General features: G+C 57.7%; 1 protein-coding gene across 9 annotated transcripts in view; it reads right to left on the bottom strand.

Moving 5' to 3' along the window:
* Positions 1 to 711: 711 nt before the first annotated feature.
* Positions 712 to 15,509, bottom strand: part of MARK2 (microtubule affinity regulating kinase 2) — a 55,704-nt gene continuing 40,906 nt past the window's right edge. For 3 of the 9 annotated variants that reach the window (XM_021685498.2, XM_021685504.1, XM_021685501.1), the window contains 16 exons: positions 13,015 to 13,063; positions 12,635 to 12,700; positions 12,477 to 12,547; positions 12,202 to 12,258; positions 11,283 to 11,519; positions 10,460 to 10,579; positions 10,255 to 10,354; positions 10,065 to 10,177; positions 8,738 to 8,870; positions 8,242 to 8,423; positions 7,840 to 7,937; positions 6,442 to 6,603; positions 5,554 to 5,811; positions 4,507 to 4,533; positions 2,383 to 2,427; positions 712 to 1,752 (listed from right to left, as the gene is read on the bottom strand). In XM_021685498.2, coding sequence (XP_021541173.1) covers positions 1,392 to 1,752; positions 2,383 to 2,427; positions 4,507 to 4,533; positions 5,554 to 5,811; positions 6,442 to 6,603; positions 7,840 to 7,937; positions 8,242 to 8,423; positions 8,738 to 8,870; positions 10,065 to 10,177; positions 10,255 to 10,354; positions 10,460 to 10,579; positions 11,283 to 11,519; positions 12,202 to 12,258; positions 12,477 to 12,547; positions 12,635 to 12,700; positions 13,015 to 13,063 — 2,079 coding nt within the window. In that variant the 3' untranslated portion in view covers positions 712 to 1,391. The remainder of the gene's footprint in view (positions 1,753 to 2,382; positions 2,428 to 4,506; positions 4,534 to 5,553; positions 5,812 to 6,441; positions 6,604 to 7,839; positions 7,938 to 8,241; positions 8,424 to 8,737; positions 8,871 to 10,064; positions 10,178 to 10,254; positions 10,355 to 10,459; positions 10,580 to 11,282; positions 11,520 to 12,201; positions 12,259 to 12,476; positions 12,548 to 12,634; positions 12,701 to 13,014; positions 13,064 to 15,509) is intronic. The other 6 variants (XM_021685499.2, XM_021685505.2, XM_021685502.2 and 3 more) reach the window with 6 other exon arrangements.

The raw sequence follows: 15,509 nt of genomic DNA on the forward strand, positions 1-15,509 counted from the left end.
GGCAGCCTCTGTGCAGGGCCCCCCTCCCCCAACTTCTCAGGAACAGAAACAGCAGAGAAATAAATTAAGGGATGCAGCGGCCGCCACCAGCCAAGCGCCCATAACCAGCCACTCCCACACTGGCCGAGGAGGTTAGCAAGCCGGGAGTCACTAGGCCTTATCTGTCCCCCCACCCCCTGGGAGGGCAGACGCTCCCGGCCCCCTGCTGCCCTATCCAGCCTCCCGCCAGGCGGCCCGTGGAGGCCCTGGGCAGTGTCTCCTGAGAGGAGGGGCGACAGTGTCAGGAAGAAAAGGCAAGGCCGGGAGATGAGTGGTGAGGGGAGTCACTGCTATGGAACTAGCTGGTGCCCAGATTAATGCCAATGAAGGGGGCAGGGGAGAGGAATGGCGAGGGGCTGTGCTTTCAGACAAAGGCTCTCCCATAACGGAGAGTGCCCAGCATCCCTGTTCCGGAGACTAGCAGCCCAGGCGGCCCCCTGGGGGCCGAGGAGCCTATCTGCCCTGCAGTCCCCTCCCCTCTCCCAGCCCGGGGGTCAGCCCCGCCTTCTCCCCAGGAGGGGTGGGAGAAGATGGCACAGACTTTTGAGGAGGGGAACAAAAGTTCCCACAGCAGCTTGTGGAAGGAAATGCCCAGCTCTGGGGAAGGAGGGGCAGAGGATACAGTGTGGAGGGGGCCGGAGCCCCGAGCCTCGCCTGCCAGCCCGGGGCAGCCGCCAGCGCCCCCCTTCCCCCCCACCCCCCACCCAGGGCTGCGCAGCGCCCTGCCCCCAGCCCCTGGCCCGGCCATCCAGGCCTCCAACCCCGGGGCCTGAGGTCAGGGCAAGGCCACCTCTGGTGGTTTGCTTGGAGGGGAGGGAGGGAAGGAGAGGGGAGAAGCCCAAAGTGGGCCTGGCGGAGGGCCTGACAGGGAACTCCACCACTCTTGCCTGAGAGTGTTCCAGCCCTGAGCCACCCTCCCGGGAAACCCCACAGATCCAGTCTTGACTGTCCCAATGGGGCAGGGAGGAAAGGTGGCCGCTGGGATTTTTTTTTTCTTTTTTCTTTTTGGTAATAAAAAATTTCTTGGTTTAGGCGAAATACTCTGTGCAACCGCAGTACCGAGGGGGAGCCCTGCCCCCCCACCCCTCCCTCCCCTTCCTTTGCCTCCTGTAGGGGAGAGGGGGGAAGGGGGACTTTCTGGGCAGGGGTAAATGTCGGGGGAGGGGGAAGAACCATCTCCCATCCCCCCCAAACTTGGAAGAAAAAACCGAGAAGGGCGGGAGGGGAGAAGTGCCAGCAGGGGGAGACACACCAATCCATCTCCGCAGTCTCGCCCAGGTGGCTTGGAGCCCGGCCCCAGCAGCTAAGTCCAGCTGGCCCGCCTCCGTCGCCCCCCCGCTCCTGGCAGCCTGTTAAAGCTTGAGCTCGTTGGCTATTTTGGAGGCAATGTTTTTGAAGGCCATGGAGGTGCCCGATATCCGCTTAAATCGGACACCGTTGAGGGACAGCCGCGGCAGCTTGCACACCTCCATCTCCCACTGCACGAAGTTCTCGTGGCCCGGTGTGCCGTGCATGCACAGCAGCATGTACTTCTCGTGCAGCTCGCTCTGGCAGCTGTTCGCGTCCAGCACCTTGCGGATCTCCCGCATCATCTCGTTGGGCTCCATGGAGCTGGTGGTCTTCATACTCCACGTGAAGCGTAGGGAGCGCGGCTTGGCCTCCCGAAACTCCTCCTTGTCCTTGTCGTTGCCTCCACCGCCCACCACGTGAGGTCTGCGGAGAGGGCAGAGTCCGGGGGGGGGGGGGGGTGTCAGGGCGGGGCCTGGGGCACCCCACCCCCGGGAGAGCCACCCTGGCAGAGGGCCCCCCCGGAGACCAGAGAGGAGAGCGGGAGGGTGCCCCGGAGGCAACAGTGCTGGAGGAGGGAGCAGAGGGAGGGTGAGAGGGGCGGGCAGTTTTGTGACCTCCCTCAGGGAGGGCAAAGGGGAGGAGAAGCCAGGCCCTGGCAGGGGGCGGGAGGGTGACAGTTCCATGCTTCTCTTTGACGAGGGGAGGGTCAGGGAGAAAAGGGGAGCACGTGCTCAACAGCCCTGAGCAGTTCACAGACTGGACGAAAAGCAGTGGCTGAGGTACAGAAAGGTGGGCTGGGCGGTGGGTAGGAATCTGTAGCCCCAACCGCCCAGCCTAGGGCTCCTGCTTCCCGAAGGCACTCGAGCTGAGGAGAAGGGCCCACACCTACTGCAGCTGGGGCGTGGGGCTTCTCTGAGGAAAGGGAGGCCCCGAGTGGGTGGGGACAGGGCCGAACCACCGGAGGAGGAGCCAGCTGGCAGAAGGAAGAGAGCAGGAGGCTCGTGGCGAGCCCGGTGGCCTGGGCAGGGCCGATGCTGGCTCCAGCCCTCTCACCTGAGCGTCTCCACTCGGTCTTTGCTTTCGGGTTCATTCAGGTTCCTCAAAAAACAGAGCGAGGGAGAGTTTAGTGCTGGGACCTCTCGCTCCGTCCACCGCCGCAGACCCAGGTGAGGGTGGGTCTGGTGAGGCGCCCCTGGCGGGTGAGCAGGACCCAAGCTCTAAGGCCCCATGCTCGGCACCTGGCAGGCCAACACGGCTCTGCGGCGCCTCACACTGGCCCCTGGCAGCGGGGAGCCCAGCACATGGGGCCGTCCCTCGCCCCGCTCCCCAAGATGTGTGCGGGGGAGAAGGAGCCTCTGGCGTGGGGGCGGGGGGGGGGGGGGGGATGTGTGGATGTGCAGGCACGCGCATGGAGCACACAGCCACAGCATGAGGCAGCTCCCCCCCCAGCCCCCAGCCAGGGCCTCATGCTGTGAATGGGTCTTCCACACCAGCATCCCGGGCCCCAGAGCCGCAGTCCTCTTGAAGGGAAGGGGCTGGGCTGGGGGGCGCGGTGTGTGTGTGTGCGGGGGGCAGACAGAAGCCTCTCTCACGAGGCTCAAAGGGCCAAGAGCTGGAACTGTGAGCACCTGGGGATGGGTGCCTGGAGATGGGGGGGGAACCTGAGAAGGGACCTGAGGCTGTCCATGGACAAGCCCGCCTCCCCCATTCTTTTAGAACTCCCCTGCCTGCCAGGCTGCTAGGCCATCTGCTTGTACAGAAGGGAGGACAGAGGGCAGGGCAGGGCCAGCACCTTGGGAGGGTGGGTGGGGAAGAGGTCTGGCCCCGCTGAGCGGCTTCTCCAGCTCCTGGCTGGAAGATGGGTGCCTGGAGCCGGGGAACTGGGGACTACAGAGGAGGGCAGGGACGTGAGGAGGACAAAGAGCGGCAGCAGCACGTGGAAAAGGAACACGAAGACACAACAGACACACGAATGCACACAAGCGCACTGCGAGCAGGGAGCCCGGGCTGTGCAGGGGAGGGAGCCTGCTGCTCTCCCCAGCCCCACCTGGTCCCTGCCCTGTGGGTGGAGGCGCCCTGTCGGGCAGGCCCCCACCAGGGCCTGTGAGTCAACAGCCAGCCATGCAGTGAAGAGCTGGGTGGGGAGCAGTGGGTGGAAAGGGGAAAGCCTAAGGACCCTGGCTTGGCCATTAGTCAGCTGGGTCACCGTGTCCGCCAGGTGTCCTAGCCCCAGCACAAGGCCTGGGCTGACCGCCCTGGGGAAGCAGTGCTCCCAACCCGGCCCTTGGTCTTCAGCTTGGCATACGGCCCACCCAGCCTTCCAGAGAGGATGAGGATAGAGCCAGGGGGTGGATCTGGCCTAGGAAGGGAGATGCCTGTGTGTGTGTGTGTGTGGGGGGGGGATCTTCCACTGTTCTGCCAGGGCAAAGAGGTAGATGGCCCCAGCCTTAGAACATCCCGGCCCCTTGCCCTTTGGAAGCCACAGTCCCCATCCAGAGAACACGGGCCCAGAGAAGAGGCGTGGCTTAATTCGTCCAGATCCCGCTGGAGGCAGGAGGTGTGCTGGGTGGGGGTGCAGTGGGCCTAGTTCTGCAGGAGCTGCCAGAAGGGGATGCTGTGCCCACTTGTGAGGCAAAGGCTCCTTGGGCCTGGAAGCGTCAGACTGAAGCCTTGGGACCCCATCGTCCCTGTGGTACCCCCAAAGTCCTGCTATCCACAGGACAGGGGCAAGAGGTCACATGGCCCTGAAGTTCAGGGGACCAGAGAAGGGAAAGACCCAGAGATCCAGAATGAGATCCCATCCCAGATGCACTTGCAACCCTCATGGAGCTTCTTCACAGCGCATGCACAGACAGGGGAAAGGGCCAGGGAAGGAACCCAGTGCTTGCAACCAAAACCCAAACCTGGGGTAGGGGTGAGGAGACAATCTTAAAGGGAGAATTCCCTGAGAAGATCCCCCGTGCCTGGGGACAAGCCGTCTGCCCTGAGTGGCCGTCCAGTCAAAGGCAGTCTTCATCCCTTTAAGATGGCAGAGGGGCCACACAGACGTGGTTAGCAGACGGAGGCGGTAGCAAGAGCCAGAAAAGGGGAGTTAATGATGGAGGCAGGACACAGGACACAGACACACACACACAGACACACACACACACACACACACAGAGCGGGCTGAACGCCTACCTTCTGGCAAACCTGAAAGACAGATTTCTAAAAAAACAAACAAAAAAAGACAAAATAAAAAAAGAAATAAAAAAAACCCAACAAGACAGTATGTGGATAAGCAGGTGGGGAGTGGGCTTTACAGGTTCAAGGGTCACCCCATGTGTGGAAGAGCCGCTCAGCGAGACTAGAGTCCCAGACATCCTGACCTGCCCCTGCCCCGCCCCGCCCCACAGCCCCGTACTCCGGGCCTGGAAAGGGGCATGGCTCTCGGCTCCTCCAGCTGAGTGAAGTGCAGCAGGAAGGGCGGCAAGCCTGCTGCTGCTTCCCGAGCTACGCCGAGGCAGGAGAGGAAACCGTGGGATGGAGACACGGAGCATCCCACCAGGCACGATGGCTTAGGTGCACTGTAAGCTGTCTCTTTGGGGTGGCCAGGGGCCAGGTGTGAGAAACCTCATGAAGAGAATCCCCACCCTGCTTGCCACCTCGGAAAGCATCAACCCACTGGGCTGCGAGGGAGGAGGCCAGCTCGGCCCCCACCAGCTACTTAATTTATGGCCTTCATCAAAGCGAGCCCCGGGTAGGAGGACGCGGCTGAGGCCGAGGGAGCGACTGCAGCCGGACCCAACCAACTGGGTGGGGGGAAAGGAGGTCAGAGGGGGCGAGACAGAGGACCAGGAAAAACTCTCCTTGCCGGCCCAGCCTGGCTCAGGCCTCATGACTTTGCAGCTGCGTCACCAAATATAAGTTTCCATGGGAACCCAGGAGAGAAGAGGGGGGCTTTTATTTTAGCATCTGAGTTCACACTCTCCTAGAGAGGAGGCGGCATTGGCCATCTGCTCTCGGGGCCAGAGAACGAGGGCTGTGTACAGGAGCTGGGGAGAGCCTGGGAGGGACGGACAGGTCTGGGATCGTGAGGTGCTGACAAAGACCCAATTCCTTAGGCTTCCCAAGGCCTCTTCTAACCCCAAGACCCAAGCCTAGTGCCGGGAGTCCTCATCCCCCGCCACCCAGGCAGGTAGGAATGCCGGGCCTCATTCTCTCTGCCACCCTAAGCCCCCTACTCACCTGCGTACAAACTTGGAAGTGAATTTGCTGAAGATGCTCCCTGAGGCCCCCCGCCGGCCCTGGCTGTTGCCAGAGGGAGAGGCTGGGGTCACACCGTAGGGCAAATTCTGCTGGTCCCGCACCTGCCGGAGCTGTCCAGCGTGGAAGGTGCTTCGACTGGACACACCCCGGGGGAAATTAGTTCGGTCTGGGGCTCCACCACTGCTGCTGATGTTGTGGGCGGAGGGGGAGGCGACAGGGACACGCTGGGGGGCTGTGCTGTGGGAGAAGAGGTGGGGCGGAGGAAACGCATCAGGGCATAAGCACGCCATCAGCACCAAGCACCTGCAGCACCCCGGGCTGGGAAGAGGGAAGGGGATGCTAGGGCAGAGGCAGCCATCACAGAGGACACAGAAGGAAGGGGTGTGACCACTGAGGACACGGGAAAGGAGAACATCTAGGTGGAGGTGGAAGGAGATGGTCTGGGGGAGGGGGGGAGGCGAGGGAGGACACGTGTGTGGCCAGCAGTACAGGCCGGAGAGAAGTGGCTCCTTGGAGCTAGGCACACTGGAACCTCAAGGGGACAATGTTGACCAACCCTCAAGGATTGAGTCCCTTTGGTGCTGACTGTCCCTGGGGTCCTAAGGAAGTCCAGGAAGGCTCAGAACAAAAAGGCTTCCTTCTGGAGCCTCGGGATGGCTTCTGAGAGGGAGAACTGGAGGAAAAGAGGGGCATTAAGCTATTTTTCTGTTCTCTCTACTTCCTGACTATAGGGGACAGAGCCATTTCTTGTGGCTAAGATGCCAAGAACAGAGCAGGACCCCCGGGTCGGGGGGGGGGGGAGCGGGGGGGGCGGGGGGGGGGGCAGGCTGAGGGCACCCGGTGCGCCAGCTGCCCCAGCACACTTGCCTGGGCCGCGGCACCTCACAGTTACTGTCCGTGGGGGGCAGCCCAGTGGCCTTGTTGGGGTGCACGGAGGCCGACATGGATTTCTGGTGCTGGCGGGGCCGGGCCGCAGAGACCGCGGCGGAAGCAGAAGCCGTGGAGGCCCGGGACCCTGGCATGGTTAGGCTAGGAGACAAAAGCAGCGAAGAGGCCTGGGTTAGGGGTGGGTGGGGGCAGGAGGCTCAGGTTAGGAAGCAAGGGCAGGGCAGAAGGGCCAGAGACGGGCGGGGGGGGGGGGATGCGGGGCGGGGGAAGCCTTGGCAGGATGCAGGTCAGGTCGGGGGAGCAGTGATGGGACTCCAGTCAGAGCCGAGGAAGGCGGGGCTGGGAAGTGGAGGGTGGGTGAGGAAAGTGAGGCAGGCCAAAACCTGGGGGAGGAAACCAAAAGTGCAGGAAAGCCGACAGGAGGTAACTGCCTCCGGGTAGCGCTGGTCTCCTAGGAATTCTAAGAACAAGGATGTTTTGTCGACAGAAAGAGCAGGGTGTTGCTAAGGGGAATTTTCATTAAGCTCAGAAGAGGAGGAGCTAGGAAGGCAACACACCAAGAGATGCTGGCGGTCAAGGCTAAGGGGGGATCTGTTCTCCCAGGCACAGCTGGGGTCACCCTCAACATGTACACCCCTCCGGTGGGCAGCTCTGGGCTCTGCTCTGAGCTGGGGTCCCCCAAATAAAGCCTCAGGCGCTGATGCCGAGAGGAGCATGGTTGCCATGCCCTGGCTGCAGTCAAGAAGCAAGAAGGCAGGGGCGCCGGGCTGGCTCAGTCAGAAGAGGTGTGACTCTTGATCTTGGGGTCGTGAGTTTTTTTTTTTTGTTTTTTTTTTTTAAGATTTATTTATTTATTTGAGAGAGCGAGAATGAGAGAATGAGAGAGAGAGAGAGTACATGAGAGGGGGGAGGGTTAGAGGGAGAAGCAGGCTCCTCGCCAAGCAGGGACCCCGATGAGGGACTCGATCCCGGGACTCCAGGATCATGACCTGAGCCGAAGGCAGTTGCTCAACCAACTGAGCCACCCAGGCGCCCCTTGGGGTCGTGAGTTTGAGCCCCACATTGGGTGTGGACATTGTTTAAATAAATAAATAACTAAAAAAAAAAGAAGAAGAAGAAGCCAGAAGGCAGCTGAGATGACCCTGGAGTCTCCCTCGGTCTGCCCACTGCAAGGAGCAGTCCCAGGAGCACAGGGGAGAGGAGACTGGGGGTGGGGGGGTGAGCAGGGGGAGGTGCTGGTGTGTGGACAAGCTGGACCGGACAGAGCCAGGACGGAACTCCAGGGAGCAGGGAGGGGAGGTGGGGCTGCCGACAGACGTCACTGCTGTGAGAGATGGTTCTGGGGCAGCGTGGTGGGCAGGGCCTGGGTCGGCTCACCTGTCTTTGCCGTTTTGGATGGAGGCCTGGCCAAGGCTGGCCCTCTCCAAAAGTGGGGAATTCCTGCTTCGATTTGTGCTGGTGGAGAGGACGCTGTTCTGTGGGGAATAAAGGGCAGAGCTGTATCACAGAAAACCAAAGAGTTCTTCTGTTCACAGAACTGGCTTTCCCTCTGCCTTCCGGCAGGAGCAGACAGGGGTAGAGAAAAGAAAGGATTCTGCTTTTCCTCTTGGGGGGAGGCTTTCTACAGTAAGCCAAAGTGGCCTGGGAGGTAAGATACAGTGGGCGGTGGGTGGCCAGAGGGAGCTGCCTGGAGGGGGCTGGCTCCACTGCAGAAGGGGAGCTAGGTGGTGGGGAAGTAGGAGTGGGGCTGGCTGGTGGGGGACCCGGAGGGATGCTCACCGTGGAGGGGGTGGGGGTGGTCTTCTTCCTCTCCAGCCCGGGCAGGGGGCTGGCAGGCACTTTGGCTGTGCTGCTGGCCTTCCGCCCTGACTCCCGGTCTTCCTCAGGCCGCTTATTCTCTGCGTTGTTACTCTGCGTCTTCTTAGAGTAGGAATTAGACGTGGGAATGGCAGGACCAGCTGCTGGGCCAGAGGGACGGTGGGAATGGGTAAGGGTGAGGGGCCCACCGAGTGCCTGAGACACACACACACACACACACACACACACTCTCTCTCTCTCTCTCTCTCTCTCTCTCTCTGCTCTCCTACAGTCTTGCCAGCAACTTGGCAAACCCCATGTCACAGAGGGTGAAGGGAGTTAAGTGGCTTGGCCTAAGGCTAGTAAGTGGCTGAACTGGGACTGAAACTCGGCAGTGTCATCCTAAGCCCCCAGAACCTGTGTCCTTTCAGGAGAGGAGTGAGTCCCCACCTGCAACCCCCACCCCCCAAGCACTCACCTTGGTCACTGAAGCGTCGCTGCTTGGGGTTGGCCGAGACACTGCGCTGTACCTTGTGGGAGGGGGAGGGGGCACTGCTATTGGTCAGATCAGCTGAAGGCCGGGGCTTCAAGGTGATGGTGTCGCCCTCCAGCTGCAAGCAGAGAAAAACCGGGGCAGAAGTCATTGGAGATGTGTACAGATGGACCCACGTAATTACACACAGTCCCGCCTGACAGGAAGCCACCCCAGACTCACATGAGACATACTCCTGCAGGATCCAGGTGTACCTAAACACTCCTTGAGACACACATGCCCCAGCAAAGATCCTGACAGAGCCAAAGACACCCCCCGCCCCGGCCCCCAGCACACCAAAGACTCCCTGCCCCCAGAGAGGGATATACATGCCCTGAAGAACACACATTCAGACTGAGAGACCACACCCTCCTGCTCCCAACTAGATATACTTCCTGAGCAGGCTAAGGTGAGAACCGAGAGAGGGAGCCCAACACTACCAGGGGGAGAGCAGGGAGGCCAGGAGTGCATGTAGGGACATGCAGATGGTGAGCAAGACCCCACTCCCACACAAACCCACGGACTCACACACAGACATGGTTACCCAGACGGGGACAAGAACAAACACGAGAACTCCAGATGAATAGACAGGAGGATGGACATAACACGCACACAGATACCCACAGCCAGACATAAGCACTAGGCAGAAACAACACAAAGACTCAAGACTCCTACTAGAAAGGCACAGAGACCCACATACCCAAACACCCAGAGGTGGACACTTCCAGATGCAGAGGGACACAAACACATGGAAACAGACACAAAGATTTCTAGATCAACAAAGAACTGATCCTGGGACGCCTGAGTGGCTTAGTCAGTTAGGTGTCTGCCTTCAGCTCAGGTCATGATCCCAAGGTCCTGGGATTGAGCCCCATGTCTGGTTCCCTGCTCAGCGGGGAGTCTGCTTCTCCCTCTCCCTCTGCCCCTCTCTCCCCACACTCGTGCTCTCTCTAATAAAATCTTTAAAAACAAAACAAAACCAAAAAAAGACAAAGAACTGATCCAGCCTTATCAGCACAGAAGGGACCAGATCTACTCACCCACATGGAAACCCAGGCCCAGGCCTAGACCCCACTAGCTTTCCTATCCATTCCATGAAAGAGACCAGTGAAAGCAAAGGCCAGAGAGCCTTACCCACCAGTGCTGAGGCTTAAAATTTGTCAGCAGAGAGCATACCTACTCAGAGAGGAGCTTCTGCCCTCAACTGGTACCAGAACGGGGGTGCTAGGGACAGCAAAGCTGGCTGGCAGGGGAAAGAGGAGGGGGCACACACCTCAGAGCTCTTGTAGCCCAGGAGCAGATAGGTGGCCATCACCTCGTTGTACCTCTGGCCCACCAGTGAGTCCTGGATCTCTTCCCGTGTGTAACCCATGGACACCATCAATTCTGCACAGGGGGGACATATAGTTAAGGCTGGTCCTGAGTCCTAGGGAGTTCAAGCTCATAACTCAGCAGAGCCTCACCTGTCCGCCGGGGGTCCTTGTAGTCAGGGAGTGGCTCCACATAAGGCTTTAATTCATCATCTTCGTGACCCACATTCATCCATCGATCTTTCATGATTTGCTGGGGAGCAAAAGGAAGGGTATGGGCAGGGAGGAAGGAGACTCAGCTTGGAGGTGTCCCTGGGAACCCTGGACTTTCCAGCCAGCTGGGCTCCAGGCTGCTCACCTCTAAAGTGCCTCTCTTGCTGGGGTTGAGAATGAGAAATTTCTTAAGCAGGTTTTCACAGTCCGTGGACATGTAGAACGGAATGCGGTATTTTCCCCTCAGTACCCGTTCCCGTAGCTCCTGAGGTAGGAGGCAAATTTATTTTATTATTATTTTTTTTTAAGTAAGCTCTACGCCCAACGTGGGTCCTGAACTCACGACCCTGAGACCAATGGTCGCCTGCTCTACCAACTGAGCCAGCCAGGTGCCCCAGTAGGAGGGAAATTTAAATCACCCCAAGGCCCAGGGAAGAAACCTAATACAAAACCTTCAGCTCCTGAGAGCGAAAGACTGACCAGGCAGACACACATGAAACATGGCAGGAGGAAGAGAGCCTGAGACAAGGCACCCCACTAGAGAGGCACTGAGGTCAACACCCTATGCCCATTAGCTTGACCAGCCTGAGGCCTGCCATCCCAAGCACCTTGGAGGGGTGAACGGATATACAATCTATCCTATCCCTTGAGGAAAGAATGGAGGTCATTACACTGGGCACAGAAGACCCCGTGTCCGCTGCTACCCTTAGCAAGCCCGTCTCCGAATCTCTGGCTTGGGGAAAATGTAGAGGTGGCAAGTGTGAGAGAGGTCAGGGGTAAGACCAGAAGCCAAGAGTGGAAAGGAGAGGCAATAAAAATGATCTAAGCCTCAGGCGCCTGGCTACCTCAGTCGGCAGTGTGCGATTCTTGATCTTGGGGTTGTGAGTTTAAGGCCCATGTTCGATGTAGAGATTACTTCAAAATAAAATTTGAAAAAAACAAACAACTAAGTCTTCGATTCACTCCACCTTGAGGTTCTGTCCATCAAAAGGCAGGGATCCACTGACCAGTGTATACAGGATAACTCCCAGGCTCCATACATCCACCTCGGGTCCATCGTATTTTTTGCCCTGGAAGAGCTCTGGGGCAGCATAGGGGGGACTGCCACAGAAGGTATCCAGCTTGTTCCCAAAGGTGAATTCGTTGCTGAAGCCAAAGTCTGCAATCTTAATGTTCATATCAGCATCCAAGAGCAGGTTTTCTGCCTGGGAGGTAAGATGGAAAATGTCAGGACCACGCGGACCAGAGTAAGCCACTGAACAGGAAGGAGCTGGGGGGGATGGGAGCACAGACAGGAAGCCATCCTCAGTCTCAGGACTTTCTCCACCAACGCCAGGACAGGCCTTCAGTCAGTGTGAAGAGGCTGGGCTGGAGGAGGGCAGCGCAGGTCCCCTCACACAGGCAGCCACAGGCGGGGGGCGGGGAAGGGGGTTCTGGGGGCTCTGCCATGTCAGGCTCGGGTTAATCGCAGTCATGTCTGCCAGGACTCGGGGGCCAGGAACCTCCGAGGTAGTCTACTCTCTAACATCTCAGGGAAAGAGCTGAGCGAGTGCGCACCCGCGAAGAGCTGTGGGTCAGTCAACATTCTGCCCTCGGTCAGCGGCCAGGCTGCCTGAAGGTGCAGAACCTGCAGTGCTCCCGCCACGCCTGGCAGCCCTGGAAGACGATGTGCCCAGTGACGAGACCCTCTGTTCGCTGGCTGGAATGAGATCTAAGTCCAGTCGTGAGGCCTGTGTCAGAAGCAGCCCTAGGGGCTTCCTCATCATCTCCAAAAAATTAAAAACTGGAGTTTCCTTGAACACTCAGGGCCTGATGGTTATGGCATTGGTGACAGAGGGTGAACGACCCAGCCCCAACTCAGACACAGGGCACAAGAGCGTGCCTTACCTTTAAGTCTCTATGAACAATAAACTTCTGGTGGCAGTACTGCACAGCAGACACTATCTGAAAGGAAGGAAGAAGGGTTAGCCCAGTGGCATCTGAAGGTGGGCCATGGGGCTCGCGGACCTGTGATCCCGTGACCTAGTTCTAAGCTGCCACAGCGACAGGCAAAGCCCAAAGGACCCTCCACAGGCCACTTAGAGAGAGGCAGCTCCTTCTTATATGCCAAATCCCAAGAGGCAGAGGTTGGGCCCATACTCTGCAAAGGGAGCCACACCCACCTGGCGGAATTTGGCTCGAGCCTCTTTTTCTTTCATCCTGCCATGAGCCACCAGGTAGTCAAACACCTCTCCTGCAAGACACAGGGGTGGGGTCTAGGTCGGAGCTTACTGGGGCTGGGGGACAGGGGGGCACACAGAAGAGGCAGTCCCACACCTACCTCCACTGGCGTACTCCATGACAAGGTACAGAGTTTTCTCAGTCTCGATCACTTCAAATAACTTAACTACAAAAGAAAAGGCCAAGTCACCAGTCAGAGAAGTAGTAGAGGCCACACTCTGAGGCCCAACCTGAGCAGAGGCATCCTGGGGACAAAAGCCCCCTCCCCTCCTCCACGAGGGCGAGTTCCTCTCATGACAGCCACACTACTCAGGATAGCCCAGTGTGCCAGAGGCAGAGGTGGATTTTGAGCTGGGCTTCCCCAGAGGCATTCTCAAGGACTCCAGACTCTAGCAAACAGCATGCCTCGGGGAGGAATACAGGCTGGGAAGTGGAGCCGTGCTGTGGGGGAAGAAGGAAGGAACGACATCTGGTTCTCACCTATGTTGGGATGATTCAAAACCTTCATTATTCTTACTTCGCGGAATAGCTAGAAAAGAAAATACCAAGGGTCATGGTTGCTTAACTTGCTCCCCTCAGGTCCCCTCCAAACAGAGCCACTGCTTGGATTCTTCTCCCCAGAGAGAAAACAGGCAAAGAAATAGGGCAGCTGTCCAGGTCACCCAGACCTGTCACTGATGGCTTAGAAGTGGGTGAGGGGGAATGAGAGCAGAAGCATCAGCAGGAGGAAAGCTGGGTTCCAGCGACTTGTACCCTTGGGTTCAGCATCTGGATAGACCAGCCACGTGCCCTCTGTTGCAGTGTCCCCAAATCCAAGCCCCAAACAGCAGACGGGTTTGGCTGGGTGCCTCTGAAGGCGGGAGTGTGAGCCCATGTACATGAATATTCAGAACCAGGGCTGCTGCTAAAGTTCAGTGACAAAACAGACTCCAGCTTGGTGTGTGTGTGTGTGTGTGCTGGGTGGGGCAGATCTGAAGGGGGCCCCCATCATCTTCTGGTATATAGTGTGTGTGTGTGTGTGCGCGCGCGCGCACTGGGGGGGATCTGAAGGGGGCCCCCATCATCTTCTGGTTTACAGAAGTTAGAGGGCTCTGCACTAGTGGGCAGGCCCTTCTCTCCTGGGCCTCTGGGGCGGTGACAGAAGAAGCCGCTCCTATATATAGTTGATGCCAATTTTAATCAAACCCACCTCCACACACTCACGCTCTCTTTGTGAAACAAAATCAGGGACTCCAAACCATGGATTTCCATAAAGAAAGATGACAGAAATGAACTCCATCCCCTCTGCGGGGGCCAGAGAACTGGAGGTGGGGTTTTGGTAACTTCCAGGCCTCACCATTTGCACAAAGAGCAGAACTAGTTGTTTATGTTTTTTTTTTTTTTTTTTTGCGGGGGGCGGCACGGAGGAGAGGTCTTAAGACCTAATTCAGGATAGAGTTTATGGAATCAAGTGAGCACGGTTTTTCCCCTTAATGAGATCCGAGAGCTTCTGTGAGCTGGAAAGGAAAAGAAGAGACAGGCTTTCCAATCTTCGGGAATCTGATTCTGAACTTGGCTCCCTTTTCTTGTTAGAGCCCAGGTTTCTCTTGCCTTCTTCCCTGGTCCAGCAGTTGTCTTGGATGAAGAGGCAAAAAATCCTGGACACCACCTCAGGGGTGGTAAGCAACCGGGAAGTAACACTGAAATGGGGCCGGAGGCAGTAGCCAGGGTCCCCTCCACCACACACACACATCCCCCTGGGCACCCGCTGGCCTGGAAGAGGCATTCTCCTGGGAGAACAGTGGAGTTTTCTGGGCTCAGCTGAGAACCCTGAGGGCGATAGATTCTTCCCTATTGTCCTTTTTTACGGATCACTGCTGGGATCAAATTTAACCAGAGCGATTTGGCCAGAATCAGATTGGCCTTGGTAACAGTGTGTGTTAAAAGGCTTTTAAAATGGCTACATTTGTCTGGCACTGGTGCCTTCCAGCCGGCTGGTCAGGAAGAGGCAAAGAGAAAAAAGAGGTGGGAAATAAGACGGCCTGGCTGACTGTGGCAATCACCATATGGTAGGCTGGACTGCACCAAAGACCAAATGGCCCACACCAAGCTGGCTTCCACCCTGCAGAGTCTAGCCAACATATCAAGAGTAGCCCTCTTTCCCTTCCTTCCGGAAAGCTCTAAGCAGGAAAGCCCTGGTGATGACAGTAGTGTTTCCTTTGAACCAAAGAACCTTGAGGGGATCCCAGGGCTAACAAAAAATAGGAAACACCTTGGTTTTGGCTGCCAGCGTGTCACGGCACCTCAACCTCCACACAGCTAGTCCGTGAGTGCCTCTCTCAACACCAGCCCCCAACCCTAGTCCCAAGCTTCCCAATCCCACTGTAGCTGACTATCAGCATGAGGTCATGCCCTCTCCTGACTCAACTAACACAATGTGCTCATGGAAAAAAAAAAAATCCAGTCTACCTCATGATAGAAAGAACTAGGTGCATCAAGGTCAGGAAATCTGAACCAGGATCAGGGGAGTATGAGGGCACAAGGAAATCTGACTGACCTAAACAGGGGCAGCTTTTTGGGAGCCAGAGGGAGACTTCCTCCTTCCCCTAACTGCCAGAGCCCAGGATGAGGAGAGAGGGCAGAGTTTCCAGTTCAACATCAACCCGTCCCTGGCAAGCTGTCCCATTATGCAAATCGAAGCCTCCTTTTCATGTCCCCACCAGCTCTTCATAGTTTCTCAACCAGGGGGCATGTGTTCCCACCCGACCAGCTAGCTAAGACAGACTCAGTTTCCCACTGTAAGTCAAGGAGGGAAGGAAAAGTTCAACTTCACCTAGCGAACAGTACATGCAAATGACTGACGTTTAGCCAAGAGGAGCCTAGAAGTGAGAAGGCAAATTGGGAGTACCTGTCCTTAATCTGCACAAACTGGCAGGGCCTCGAGACTGTGGAGTTTAGCTTCTAAAAACCACAGTCTTCCATACCCACATCCCCTA

Source organism: Neomonachus schauinslandi, chromosome 11 (genome assembly GCF_002201575.2).
Source record: "Neomonachus schauinslandi chromosome 11, ASM220157v2, whole genome shotgun sequence".
Lineage (NCBI taxonomy): Eukaryota > Metazoa > Chordata > Mammalia > Carnivora > Phocidae > Neomonachus > Neomonachus schauinslandi.